The sequence below is a fragment of the Sinocyclocheilus anshuiensis genome, unplaced genomic scaffold (genome assembly GCF_001515605.1).
Source record: "Sinocyclocheilus anshuiensis isolate Anshui unplaced genomic scaffold, SAMN03320099.WGS_v1.1 scaffold21, whole genome shotgun sequence".
In the NCBI taxonomy this organism is placed as follows: Eukaryota; Metazoa; Chordata; class Actinopteri; order Cypriniformes; family Cyprinidae; genus Sinocyclocheilus; species Sinocyclocheilus anshuiensis.
In genome coordinates, this window is record NW_015536472.1 from 93,555 (window position 1) to 108,338 (window position 14,784).

General features: G+C 34.1%; 1 protein-coding gene across 1 annotated transcript in view; it reads right to left on the reverse strand.

Annotated features, from left to right (window-relative positions):
• Positions 1-14,269, reverse strand: part of LOC107701852 (peroxisome proliferator-activated receptor gamma coactivator-related protein 1-like) — an 18,450-nt gene extending 4,181 nt beyond the window's left edge. The window contains exons 1-10 of the mRNA XM_016504018.1: positions 14,129-14,269; positions 10,543-10,800; positions 9,735-9,815; positions 5,640-6,812; positions 4,882-4,912; positions 4,797-4,847; positions 1,240-1,750; positions 1,040-1,090; positions 899-965; positions 707-828 (exon numbers count right to left, since the gene is read on the reverse strand). Of these exons, the coding sequence (XP_016359504.1) occupies positions 707-828; positions 899-965; positions 1,040-1,090; positions 1,240-1,750; positions 4,797-4,847; positions 4,882-4,912; positions 5,640-6,812; positions 9,735-9,815; positions 10,543-10,800; positions 14,129-14,215 (2,432 nt within the window). The 5' untranslated portion in view covers positions 14,216-14,269. The remainder of the gene's footprint in view (positions 1-706; positions 829-898; positions 966-1,039; positions 1,091-1,239; positions 1,751-4,796; positions 4,848-4,881; positions 4,913-5,639; positions 6,813-9,734; positions 9,816-10,542; positions 10,801-14,128) is intronic.
• Between the last annotated feature and the right edge of the window lie 515 nt (positions 14,270-14,784).

Sequence of the window (14,784 nt, forward strand, 5' to 3'; positions counted from 1 at the left end):
TGTTCACTGCTGTGTGTGTGCACTTTGGATGGGTAAATGCAGAGCACTAATTCCGAGTATGGGTCACCATACTTGGCCACATGTCACGTCACATAATAGCTAAAACTAACGTCACATTATTACTATTACTACAACTACTAAATGAAAACATAAAAATTACTCAAACTACAACTAAATTACTAAATTACTATGTCTGTCTTAATTTCTTCATTTTAAAACATTAAACCATCATTATTACTACTATTACTAAATGAAAACATAAAAATTACTCAAACTACAACTAAATTACTAAATAAAAATAAAATATTAATCGTAATATTTCGTAATATCGTTAATATATCGTATTAATCGTAATTGTAATATTTTACTGTAAAATAAAAAATTGAGTATTTAAGAAAAAAAAAGAAATTTCACACTACAACAGTAAAATTACATCATTAATATTTATGGCTGTCTTAATTTCTTCATTTTAAAACATTAAACCATCATTATTACCACTATTACTAAATGAAAACATAAAAATTACTGAATAAAAATAATAAAATATTAATCGTAATATCTCGTAATATCGTTAATATATCGTATTAATCGTAATTGTAATATTTTACTGTAAAATAAAAAATCGAGTATTTAAGAAATATATAATAATAATAATTGTATGTTATTTTATTGATTTGATTTGCTGGTTTGTCTGTGTAAATCTCACCCGTGACTCCTGAGATGGACTGTGCAATCCTCCACCTTCCCGAACAGCGAGAATCGATCTTTGAGATCCGACGGCGACATGCTTCCACGGATTCCTCCCACATACACCACCCTCCGCTCCTCCTGAGGATCAAACCCATCATCAGACACAAACACAAACACACACGGTCCAATATAACGCTTGTAGACCTACGATGGCTTTCTGCTGGCGGAGTTTACGAGCCTCTTCGTGTCGGCGGTTTAGCTCCTTCTCTCTGCGACTGAGAACAGCGACTGGTTTAGACTCACAATCAACACCAGAAGAATCGCACTGTTCTGCTGCGTTCACACTAACCTCGTCCATCTCCAGTCCGGCTCAGGAGAGCGCGAACCCGAACCCGAAGTTAAATGGATGCATATAAATTAATTATTAAATATCAAATTTGTGTTTTATTATATACTTTATTATTATATACTAAAATGATATTTTCATATTATATACTTTTTTTTATAATTTCTTTTTACTGTACTTTAGTGTCAACAGCTTCCATTTACCTTGTTCTGGGTGGCGAACGAGACATGGAACGAGATGATGATGAAGATGATGAAGAACACGAGGAGCATGACCTGGAACTGGAGCGCCGGTATCCGCATTCATAAGCCCGCCTCTTCAGCCTTCCGCGGTCCAATGGGCTCAGAGAGCGGGAGGAGAAGCGCAAGCCCCGCCCCCTCAGAGACTCCGCCTCCTCGAACGCCTCCATCCTGCAGGGGGAGCTGTCAGGAGACAGCAGCACCGAACCAGACAGCGAGTTTGTGTGCGCGAAACATGTCTCACTGCCCTGAATCCCGCAGTAGTCGTGGTCCAGGAACGCTCGAGCGGGATTCATCGCAGGAGTGAAGGTGGGAAGTGAGGGTTTTGAGTGAGTTTTACTGGGCGGCAGTGGGCGGGGTTCGATTATCTGAATGGCTTTGCTTGGCGACGGCTTGATGGATTCATGTTTCGTCCCTTTGACAGACGCCAGGGGCCTCCAGATCTGATGTGGAGGTGTGGCGGGTGGAGTTAGTCCTGGAGAAAATGAAGTAATCCGGTCAGTGACACAAGCACAGGCTAAAATGTTAATAATGGCATTATGTGCTAATTGCGCTAATGATGTATAAATCTCAATTTCACAAAATTGACCCTTATGACTGGTTTTGTGCTCCAGGGTCACATATATCAATACATGCGAATTAGAAGTCGATCAATACCTCTAATTCTGCTCATATGATAATGTGCTTAAAGATTAATAATGAATGAATGAATACTTGTAAAATCTATATAGCGATCAATAATCGCCCAGAGAGAAGCCAAGAGTGTTTTAATTAAATGCCAGATACAGTCCACTGTGTAACCAAAATACCAATAATATCCAGATGAATAGATTTTATACATTTATATGGGACTTTTAATTTATAAACAAGCATGAAATGCACCGGGACTCTTATTTTGAAATGTTTAATAATCACATTAAGCCACATCCTGTTTTTCAGTGATAAAAATGATAATTAAGACTTTTGCTATATAATTTAAGACTATTACCTTAAATTTGATGAAACTGACTTTTTAAGAACCCAGTTCTACAGAAAGTTATTCATTTATTTTTGCACAATATAAATTATATAATAAAAAGCAAGAAAATATGATTCATATACAGTGCAGAAAGAGACCCTTAAAGGCTTATTAAAAGCCTCCACCTAAACATTTAATTTTCACAAAGTTATAGACAAAAAAAAATGACAGAAAACCTCATTAAGATTTGTCAAAAAAAAAAAAAATGTCATTATGATTTGTCACTAAGTGCTTTTTTTTTTTTTTTTTATAAAAAAAAAGTTTTCAAAAGATTTGAAAAGTCACTAAATCTAGAACAATGGAGACAATAAATGTAAAAAAGAAAAAAAGGGTACAATATAATCAATGTTGCCTAATTTCATACTGTCATCACAGATATTCAATATATGAAATTTACATATATTTAAATTTTAAAGAAACAATAATGGTGTAATATCGTAAATATAATATCGTAATGTTCTCAAGAACTTTGAAACTTAATTTCAAAAGTTTGCGTTTTTAGGCCCCCATGTTTATCTGAAACATCATTCGTTCCCCGTTTATGAGCGGATTTCCAAAAGCCATTAAGCCATTAATGAAGTGCAGGGTTGATTATAATCGTCTCAGTGAGAGTTTAATGATTCTGCTTTAATAACACTGGGACCGTGTCCGTCTCTGACTGCTTTAAAGGTCCGAGCACTCCTCATATGTGCTGCATGCTGCCGAAAATGATTCTTTGTAATCATAAAATTAAAAGCAATGTCCCTATTTGAGTCTCAGATTTATGTGACTTGAACAAACCTCTAACATCTACTGACAGTCACCACTGATAAGCTACTACTAAATATTGTAGAAACTTAATTTGCTGTAAAGTTGCTTTGCAACGATTTGTATCGTGAATAGCGCTATACAAATAATTGAATTAACCTAAGTATAAGCAGTAGTCATTCATGTAGTTTTGTTAGCCATCTGTCTGACAGTGTTTGGTTACCGATGAACAGTAACTAGTGTTTGGCTACCGATGTAACTAGCTAGTTACTGTACATTGTTAACCAAACACTTTGAGACAGATGGCTAACAAAACTACAGTTGGTTCTCCATGCTAGAAAAAAATGGTTTTCTGGCAGCTCTGTTTTATGATCATTCAAATGTATAATTCCATTGTGGAAACGGATTCGAAAGTTTAATTTTATGTCCCTTTATGTACCTTTGCTATATCCCAGAAAAACAACATTTGTTCTGCAGCACTGTGGTGTTTTTCATCTTGAGTGCTTATCCAGTGTAGTTTGAATTTTTTTTCACCTGGTCATTTTAGACAGGTTGTCAGAAGTCTTCAGACAGATATCTGGTGATGAAATAAAAGTTTGGCATTTGTTTCCTGAGAGGTACAGAGACTGCTGGGATTATGTAACTCTGCAGATAAATAGGTCAACCAATAAATATCATGTGGTGTGATGGGTAGACAATGCATAAGCCTAAATTCATAAATCAGAGACAAAGAGAAATTAGAGGTGGTATAAACAGTATATAGCACACACCTTAACACCTTAGTCACTGCATGTATTCACTCTCAATTTAATACAACACTCCATTTATTTTATAACTATTTCATAACTATTTCTGTCTAATCACTGAGAATGTCCGTTGTTTAAAAGTTGTCTATTAGCTGATGTCAGCCGGCTTTGGAATCTACTTGGTGGCCTCCTTCTCTCTGTGTGTTAGAAGGATGTAAAGGTAGAGTAATAGAAGGACAGAAAAGTAAGAACGCTGCCAAGAGCTTTTAAAGGTCCCATGACGTGCTGCTTTTTGGATGCTTTTATATAGGCCTAAGTGGTCCCTAGTACTGTATCTGAAGTCTCTTTCCCGAAATTCAGCCTTGGTGCAGAATTTCAGCCACTACGAGCCAGTCCCACAATGAGCTCTCCTTAGGACGTGCCATTTCTGTGTCTGTAGCTTTAAATGCTAATGAGGAGGAGAAAGGCGGGGCGACTGCCATGCTTCGCTCGTTTGCAAGCCATGATGTCTCTCGAGGAAAAAAAAATATTGCGCTCACCTCGCACGGTAGTAGCTCATTTTCTCATGGGCGGGCCAAATTCTCTGGGCGGGCAAAGCAGAGAAAGGGGAGGTAACCTTTCCCCGTATGACGACATAAAGGGAAGATTCCGGATTGGGCCATCTGAGCTTTCATTTTCTCAAAGGCAAAGCAGGATACCCAGGGCTCGGTTTACACCTATCGCCATTTCTAGCCACTGGGGGACCATAGGCAGGCTAGGGGAACTCATATTAATGTTAAAAAACCTCATAAAGTGACATTTTCATGCCATGGGACCTTTAAGTCTGTGACGAATCGTCTTCTGCCCCGAGGAGACACACAAGTGAAAGCAAAAGGCAAGACGAGTGTTTATGGACTGAGAATGATTCAAGGTTGATAAAGCACACTGTTCTTATCTGACCTGATGTAAACGAGCTGATAGCGTCTATTCAATTACAGGCGATCATAAACGAACGTGCATTTATCATTTACCTTGAGTCTCAAACTGCTCCAAAAGGCTGGTCAGATCAGCGGCTTCAATTCCTGCAAAACAAACACAAATGTGTTATTTCAGTGCCGTGATATACTACTGTAGTTTCATAAATATTCTGAATTCGTGTTTGTTTTTATATTTTACATTTTAATTTAAAGTTTTAGTAATTTTGTTGTGTTTTTGTCATTTTTATTATTTTTTTTAATTTTTGTCTCTGTTTATTTAGTTTCTATTATAGTTTTCATTAATATTTTAAAATAATTTTTATATTTTACATTTTTATTCGTTTTTTTATTTTTGTCTATTTAGTTTCTATTATAGTTTTCATTAATATTTTAAAATAATTTTTATATTTTCCATTTTCATTTCAGCTAGTTTTAGTAATTTTGTTGTGTTTTTGTCATTATTATTAGTTTTTTTGTATAATTTAGTTTTTAATTAGTTTCAATTAGTTTTTATAAATATTTTAAAATAACATTTTTGTTTTATTTGTTTTTTAATTTTAGTTAAATCTTTAAGAATTTTATTGTGATTGTCATTTTTATTAGTTTTTTTATTTTTGCCTTTTTAAAATTAAATTAAACATATATTTTAAATAATTTTTTTATAGTTTCCATTTTTATTTTAATTTTAGTTGTGTTTTTGTCATTTTTATTCATTTATTGTCTATTTAGTTTCTATTATAGTTTTCATTAATATTTTAAGTTAATTTTTGTTTTAATATTTTCTGTTTTAATTTTCGTGATTTTGTTATGTTTTTGTCTTTTTTTTTTTAGTTTTTGTTATTTGTCTAATTTAGTTTTTATTAATTTTAATTATTTTAGTATATCAAGTTAAACTAAATGAAATGAGAAATGTTGCCCTGGCAACGTTTCAAGTAACACAATGTTTTTGTATGGTTTTAGTAAACGAAAACTGACCCTGCTTTGAAAGCATTTTAATTGACGAGCAAATCTGTTATTGTCTCTAAACATGGCCATATCTTTTTCAACAAGACGAACGGTCTGCTCACCAATTACTCCGTCACACGCCGTCTGGTTCTGCTGTCCAGTTCTGGGTTTGGAAGCAGATGTCACTGGCACAACCTCAGAGAGTCGAACCTCTTCACAAGAAACACAGACGTCTGGTTTCGAGTCTGAACCGAGCGGTTCTGAGGCGGTCTGGGTTGCGTTTATGCGTCGTGTGGGTTTCAAGGGCACCAAAACCGGGTTTGGAGGGTCGATGCAAAGCTCTACAGCCTTCCTGCCGTCTTTCCGAGAGGGACGTGTGATTCCCTGCGGCTGGGTTTTCACTTTAACAGCTGGTAATATCTCACCAGAAGGTGTGTTCGGATCCAGCTTGGGCAGGATTGGCGGAAGCTCCCTGGGAAGCGAAGGCCATTTGGTTCGAAAGTCCATCCGCTTCTCCTCCGGAGGTTGTTTGTTCTGTCTGAGGAGACGGTACTGGTCTAGACTGAGCGCTTTGGGCTTCTGAGAGGAAGTGATGTCAGTTTTACAGGATGTGGATTCAGAAATCTCCTCATCATCAGGTGGAATCTCGTGAACGGAGATTAGATTAAACGCAAAAGTCACCGTTTTCTTCACCCGCATCTTCACACCGCTGGTTTTGACTAAAGCGCTGCGTTTAGGCGTCATCTTAACGTTTCGCCCTAAAGATGTGACTTTTTCTTCCTGGCTGTCGGTATTCTGTGCATTTGGTTCTGCTTTTGGCTTCAAGTCTGGTCCATGTCCTGATTGGTCCAGCATGTGTTCCTCGTAACCTTCTACATCAACAAACTCCTCCTCCTCCTCCGCAGACACTCGCGTCTCTTTCTCCAGGTGTGTCCTGACGCAGTACGGATGCATGTGTCTCACTAAATCTGCAAGCAACTCACGTCCGTCCTGTGGGAATATGGGGTCGGATTCGATCCGGAAGGTTCTCACAGAGCGGCGCTCCTTCTCACGCTCGTCTCGCTGTGTAATCTGGGTCACTGAATGGCGACGGGGTCTCAACTGTCTGTCTGACATCACGACCTCCTGATGGAGAAGAAAAAACACACAAAACATTGAAACTAGAGGTCGAGCGATATATCGTTTTTGCAGATTAATTGGCACAATCTTCATCTTGGAACTGTGGTTATCGGGAAAAATAAGCGACAATAGTTGCTAGGGGTGTAACATAGGGCCGTATGAAATCTGTTTTATTTTTTCCTCCAAATTCAGTTTTTTTCATTTAAATTTTCTCTGTAAATTTTCTGTTTTCTCTGACTGTCGCACCTGTGGGACGCTTGGCGCTCTTTTATTTTGTTGTCCTTTTTTCTCTATCAAATATTTTAGTATTCATCATAAATTATATATCGCTTAGAAGCCCAAGATTCATCCTGTGAAAACCATTTTGAAATCGGACATTGCGTTACCATGGAAATGGTACTTTAAAATGGTTTGGCGGTCTCCTCCCCCTTAGTGGGCGGAGTCAAGTGTTATATTACAAAATGCATTACGGTCTTTTACAATCAAAACTTTTTATAATCTTCACATAAAACATATCGTTGGAAAGGTCTGAGTCTCAGGATTCCATAATTGGTTATTTTGTGATAGAAGCAAAATTGGCAGAGAAATTTCAACATATGTTACAGAAAAGTGCATTAAAATTTTTTTTAATGGAGTTTGGTGGCACCCGGTGACTGTTTGTGGTATAACGCCCTAAATAAAATCTCACAGGAACCTCAATTTTTTTCATATCAACTTCAAATTTGAAACATAACTTATTTAGACATAAGGCTTTAGTTTTATTTATTTAATTTTTTTTTAGCAATTTTAGAGTAAAACCTGTTATGTAAAAGATTTATTTTATATAAAATATAATAAAAATTGTACAGTGCATTTTCTTTACAGTAAATTTAAACTTCTAAAACTTTTTGATATTTTAATTTTTTGAAAGAATTCCACTTCTGCAATAATCTGCAGACTGTCATCTTTAAAAAGAGACCAACCTTAGGTCTATATTCCAAAGTGTTCATGAATTCTAACAATTTAAGTTTGGATAGCGCACTTTAATGCCTATTTTAAAAAATGGGGGGTGACAGTTAAGGGGTTAATGGCTAAATTAAAAATATTAATCAAAAAGCATGTCTTACACAATTTAACAGCAATTTATTACCAAATTCTGTGTTGTCCATTAATTTTCTAGATTCCATTTGAATGGTTTCATTAAATTTTAATAATCAAAAGCATCTCTAATTAACTTATTTTAGTTATAAAACAATTATTATTTTATTTATTTATTTATTTTTTCCAGAAATATTGTGTTGTGTATTTACATTTTTCTGGTAAATAATTGTACTGGTAAATATTCTTTAAAAAATTATGTTTTAATGATAATTTTATTAGTAGTAGTAGTAGTAGAACTATCATTACATTAAGTAATATATTTCTGTCACAATTTATTCAAGTTAAACCGAACTTTTATTTTAACAGGTTGCTGTGACGACCTTTAAGTTTCTGTTTGTAGATGATATTTTTTTCTCGAAAGAAATGGTAAAATGCTTATGAAGTGACTCTCAGAGCAGTTCTAGAGCTGATGTTCATGTGTTCCTTTCATTCACAGACACACAGAACATGCAGGATTCATATTTAAATAGTAGTTTTACGGCTTAATATTAACAGACACTAGTCCATATCGTGTTTTTATTTGAGTGTACTGACATACAGTAGTTTTGATTTATTCATCCACAATTTGGCAAATTCTGTAACATTCCGTGTTATACATTAAATTCCATTTTTGAGACTGGATTCCGTTATTCCGTCTGCATTCTCCGCATCGCGGAAAATCATAAGTAACAGTATAACAGTTGCCCTAGTAACAGTATATTTGCCCGCGTGGGCAGCTCTTAAAGTGACAGCAGTCTAATATTCTGTCCTTCATGTTAATCAAACAACAAGAGAGAAAATCTCTCACTGCTCTTGACTAAATCACTTTTCTAACTTTAATAAGAAGAAATATAGATTTAATTTACAGTCAAGAATATGCAGTGTTTTTATACATTTGATTACTTTATACAATATATGTAGCATTTCTTATTTATTTGTTCTGTTGTAGTTTTTTTGTCCTATTGCTTGTAATCAGTTTCTTATTCTTATTTAATTGCTGACTGTTTACTTGTCTTCAGTGAGGTTGAGCTTTTTAATTTAGGCTAGTATTAGTTTTTTTTTGTGATATTGTGAGAAGAATTATGAAATTTCTATGGTTTCAAAAATATTTATATCATAAATACCTTATTTAAAGCAAAAATTACTATATCGTGATATATATATATATATATATATATATATATATATATATAGATACCGTTAAATAAAATCACTCGTATAAGATAGTTGCTGAATAAAAACATAGTTTTAAAAACTTTGCTCTGTTTTTACAAAATAAACTTTTTACTTTTTTAAGTAGTTATGTGCAAAAGAAACAGAAGCAAGGTAAAATACATAGAATACGTAATATATATTTAACGTAACTATATATACTACTATTATATTATACTATTTCTTTTATATGAGGTAGATGGATAGATACTATTTATTTTATATAATAAGTATTGTACATGCCATTTGGAATTACGTAATTTATATATTTCATGACAATAAAATAAAAATCATTAGTGTGTGATGAAGCAACTATTTTTTCATTTTATTTATTTTGTTAATTACAAACAATTATCACGATTAGTGATTATAGTTAATTTTGTCATAAAGTTCAGCACTAATTTTCAATTAAACTACTGGCCAATTAATCGGTAATCAGCTAATTATTTAAAACTGGGCCAAAACCAGTATCGGTCAACCTCTAGATTCGACACAACTGAACAGAAGCTGCTCCAATAACAGTTTGATTTACACAAATATCTAGTTTGACTTCATCCGTCATCAGTGCATGAATCAGCTCAATAATGGAAAACGTACTCTTCCTGACTTTGCGGCTGGTGATTGAGAGATTTTGGGCCGATCCGGTGACGTCTGGCTCAAATGAAGCAGATTCCTGAGCTGTGACGGAAACACATTTGACAAAGTAAATATCTTAAAACACTGTATATACACTACCGGTCAAAAGTTTGGGATCAGTAAGACTTGTAATGTTTTTAAAGAAGTCTCTTCTGCTCATCAAGGCTGCATTTATTTGATCAAAAATACAGAAAAAAACTGTAATCTTGCAAAATGTTATTACAATATAAAATAATGGTTTCCATTTTAATATCCTTTAAAATATAATTTATTTATGTGATGCAAAGCTGAATTTCCATCATCATTACTCCAGTATAAAGTGTCACATGATCTTCAGAAATCATTCTAATATGCTGATTTATTATTAGAATGATCAATGTTGGCAAATATTTTTTTTTAAACTGCGATACTTTTTTCAGGATTCTTTGATGAACAAAAAGTTAAAAAGAACAGCATTTATTCAAAATATAAATCTTTGCTATCACTTCTTAAGGAGTAATGATGCTGAAAATTCAGCTGCGCATCACAGAAATAAATTACAGTTTAATGTATATTAAAATAGAAAAACGTTATTTTACATTGTAATAATATTTCACAATATTAAATTTTTTCCTGTATTTTTGATCAAATAAATGCAGCCATGATGAACAGAAGAAACTCCTTTAAAAACATTAAAAATCGTTCTGATCCCAAACTTTTGACTGGTATTGTATATTGAGACACTAAACAACGACAACGTGTCCATTTTGTCATGTCCATGTGGACTAACCGTATGGTCTGAACCCTTCTGAGCTGCGAAAATCTCCGTGTCCGGCAGCGTGTCGAATGGCGAAAGCGTCTCGACGTCCACGCTATCCAACATCTCGGTCAGAGCGGACAACAGCGACGCCTCGCTCTCAACGCTATCCGTCAGCATCTTCTCCTGAAAGATGGATAAAATAGACGGATCCAGGCTTCCGTGAAGAGCATCTGAGATCCTTCCGACATCCAGCTCGAAGACAGGAACATCGTGATTTCCAAATTCAACCTGTGGATAACACAAAACAATGTCGGATTCAGATCTCGCAGAATAAACTCTGGACTCGCTATTCCAGTAAAATCAAAGCTGTAAAGTCATTATGATAAGGAATTACAACAGTTCTACAATCCGTGAACTTCCGTTTTATTTCTACAGGAAAACTACAGGTAACTACAGGAAAGCACTTTACTGAATATAGTTTGTGAAAAAGGACATTGTTTAACTTAAATTATTTTACCCTGTAAATAATTTAAATTATGTTTGCCCATCAAAACACCATCATGCTGCCCTTAGAAAACTTTACCATGGTAACTACAGTCAAAATACCATAGTTACTACAGTAAAGCTGGACTTAATATAATCCACCAGTCATCAGAAAAAAAGATACTAAACGCTTCTCTCACACTGATTTCTAATTTAACGTACATTAGTAACAATACATGAATAACACATTAACGTTATATATATTTTAGTAGTTGTTGATAGTTTTAATAGAACTACTTACAAGAAAAGAAATGTGTAAATTTGAAATCTGTATATCGAAAACTTTTGGTACGCAAATAATGGATCAGTTTTGTTTAAATCAATTAATTTATTCTACTGCGTTTCAGTAATACAGTTGCTTACATAATTCCCGTTTGTTTTATGCAGTGCCGTTTTTGTTAAATAGAACTAAAACCACAAAAAACATCCTTGAAATAAACAAAAATAAAATATAAAACACTTAAACTTTAAACAAAAATGAGAAATGTTTCATTGGCAACTAGCTGAAATAAAATAAGTTTAAGTACTAAAACAACTAAAACTAAACAAAAAATTTAAATTTAATAAAAACTATATAGAACTATTTACCAGAAGAGAAAAGCGTAAATCTTAAATCTGTATCAAAAATGTGTCAACTTTCAGGAGCACACTAGGTAGTACACTAGCTCGAAGTTTACAGGCGTGTACTAAAGATCAAACTAAACTAATTGTTTATTCTGTAAATAGTTTTTGCCCAAAAATAAAAGCCTTCATTGTCAGACTCTGTTCCATGTTTTGTCTGTGTCTTGCTCCCCAGGTGTTCCTTTCCCATGTTTAATTTGTCCCAGGTGTTCCCCATGATGGTTCATGGATCCCAGGTGTGTCTCGTCATCCCCTCCTCCTGTGTGTGTGTATAAAAAGTGTTCCCAGTCCCAAGTTCTCTGTCCGCTGTTGTACGTCTTCCTGTAAACGTCTTTCTGAGTTCGTCTCCCTTGGTTCCTGAAAATAAAGTCTTGGTAAAAGTATTCTCCAGCGTCTCTTCGTTCCTCGTGTGTGTGCAACGTGACATTCATATTGTGAACCATATTAAGCCATATTAAAACTTTACCATGGTAACTATAGTCATTAAATCTGTAAATACTGAAAGCTTCTTACTATTTTTTACTATATAGTGAACATTTTTTATTTTACTTTTTCCATTTTGATTTACAGTAAAAACAATAAATTAAGAAATATAACATATGTTAACATATTTTATTAACTGTTGGAACTAAACGTTAATAAATAACTACTAGAAAAGAAAAATGTACATTTTTAATCTGTATAACAAAATAATGGAAACGTCCAGTAGTACACTAGCTCGAAGTTTACAGGCGTGTACTAAAGAACAAACTAAAATAATTGTGTTTATTCTGTAAATAATTTAAATAATCTTTGCCAAAAAATAAAAAAAGCCTTCAGATCGTGAACCATATTAAAACTTTACCATGGTAACTATAATCAAAATACCAAAATTACTACAATAAATCTGTAAATACTGAAAGCTTCTTTCTACTTTTTACTATATAGTGAAAAAATGACTTAATTTAATACAAATTTATTTTACTTTATATATTTTACTTTTTCCATCGGACAAATGACCGATTTCAGCCGCGGCTTGTATAGTGCAGGGGGCGGGGCTTCGGATTCTAGCGAGCATTTGATTGGACAGAAAGTTTTATGAGAAGCTGAAGTACGATGTGACGTCAAAAAAAAAAATCGTTGAGCCGTTTTGGCGGAAGTGACGAACTGCAAGCTTTGAACGCTTATATCTTCTAAATGTGAATTTTGTCACTGTTTTGGAGCACACTGCCTTATAGATAACCTTAAGACTAACATATTGATACTAACACCCAAAAAACTTTAATTTTGATTTCATGGGGACTTTAACATATATTTTATTAACTGTTGGAACCTAAAGTCAATAATAATTACTAGAAAAGAAAAATGTAAATTTTAAATCTGTATAACAAAAAAAATGGAAACGCTCAATAGTACACTAGCTCGAAGTTTAAAGAACAAACTAAAATAATTGTTTATTCTGTACATAATTTAATCTTTGCCCAAAAATAAAAAAAACAAAACAACTTCATATCGTGAACCATATTAAAACTTTACCATGGTAACTATAGTCAAAATACCAAAATTACTACAATAAGTATGTAAATACTGAAGCAAAACGTATTTTACTTTATATATTTTACTTTTTCCATTTTGATTTACAGTAAAAACAATAAATGAAGAAATATAACGTTAACATTTTATTAACTGTTGGATTTTTTTCTTTTTTATCTGTATAACAAAAAATGGAAACGTTCGGTAGTACACTAGCTCGAAGTTTACAAGCGTGTACTAAAGATCAAACTCAGCAAAACAATCCATTTCATTTTCTGGAGTCTTAATTAAGTGTGAATCATATTTGATGAATTCGGATTGAATCTTGATCTAAGAATGAACAGAATTCAGTGTGACTCTGTCAGACAGACAGGTGTGCGTCCTTTGAGAAGCGTGAGCATTATCTGACAATGAACATAAGCTTCAGTTATTATTAATAATTCATCCATCCATTCATTTATGCATTAAATATGAACACGAGCGGAAAAGATCGTGTAGAAGACTCGTTTGGTTCACTCATTTAATCGCGTTTCATACTGATTGAGTGCAGAAGCTGTCAAACAAACGCAGTGATATTACTCATTATTATGAACTTAAAGGATATGTTATTTTTGACACACAGTTATATATTTGCACGCCATATTCATAAACCAAATCGGTGTACGATCATTTAAACCGTTTATATGCTGAAACTGGATTCAAGAACCTCAATCAAACACTTAAACGACATCCCTCGACAAACTAAACCACCTTTGAGTCGTTAAGAAGATCTTAATAGCGCATTTCTCCAGATTTATAACGCGTGCATAACTTCACATCCGCCTCGAACACGCGCTGGCGTCCACGTGTTCACATGCCGAGCGTCATTTCTACACATGATCATCGCCACAGCGTCTTTATATAAACATCTGCAGGCATACAACAGAAACATATATGAGACCTGAGAGTCCCGGTGCGCCTGTGCTGCTGTATGGTCCGTAAAATCACACTTTAAATCCTTCGGTTTTACGCCATGCGGCGCCGCCATTTTGATTCGGAGAGAAGAGCTGCACAAGAGGCGCCGCCGGGTGAGTCACGTGATGCGGAGGTTCCCGGGAAAATGACAGCTCGCCTTGAATACGTTAAACAAAAAATGTCGTTGCAGTTGCTAGGCAACAACTTCCAACGGTCTAATCATTTTACCTCAGATTCGTTTTACTGTAAATTAGCAAAGTCACTTTAAGGCTTTGAAATTACTATTATTTTACATATTTTATTTGATTTGTGGCATCTAGTGGTCCATTTTGTCAGGTAGGGCAGATCGGCTATTAGGCTTTAATCAGTAACGATTTATTATTCATTTTCTGTCGATTCACATTGCTTTTATTTAATTAATTAGGGGCCGAATAATGGATTGTTTATTTAAAGTGGAATATTAATTTCTTCAACTCCTTATTTCGATAACATAACACACATTTAAATCAGCATTTCTGTATTGTTTTCTAGTAAAATATCAAGATCAATTTTGAGAAGAAATTTAACGTTACCATAAGATAATAAACTTTTGAGACTATTTCTTTCCATGAGCAGATTTGTTTTCACTTGTTTTAAGCACTG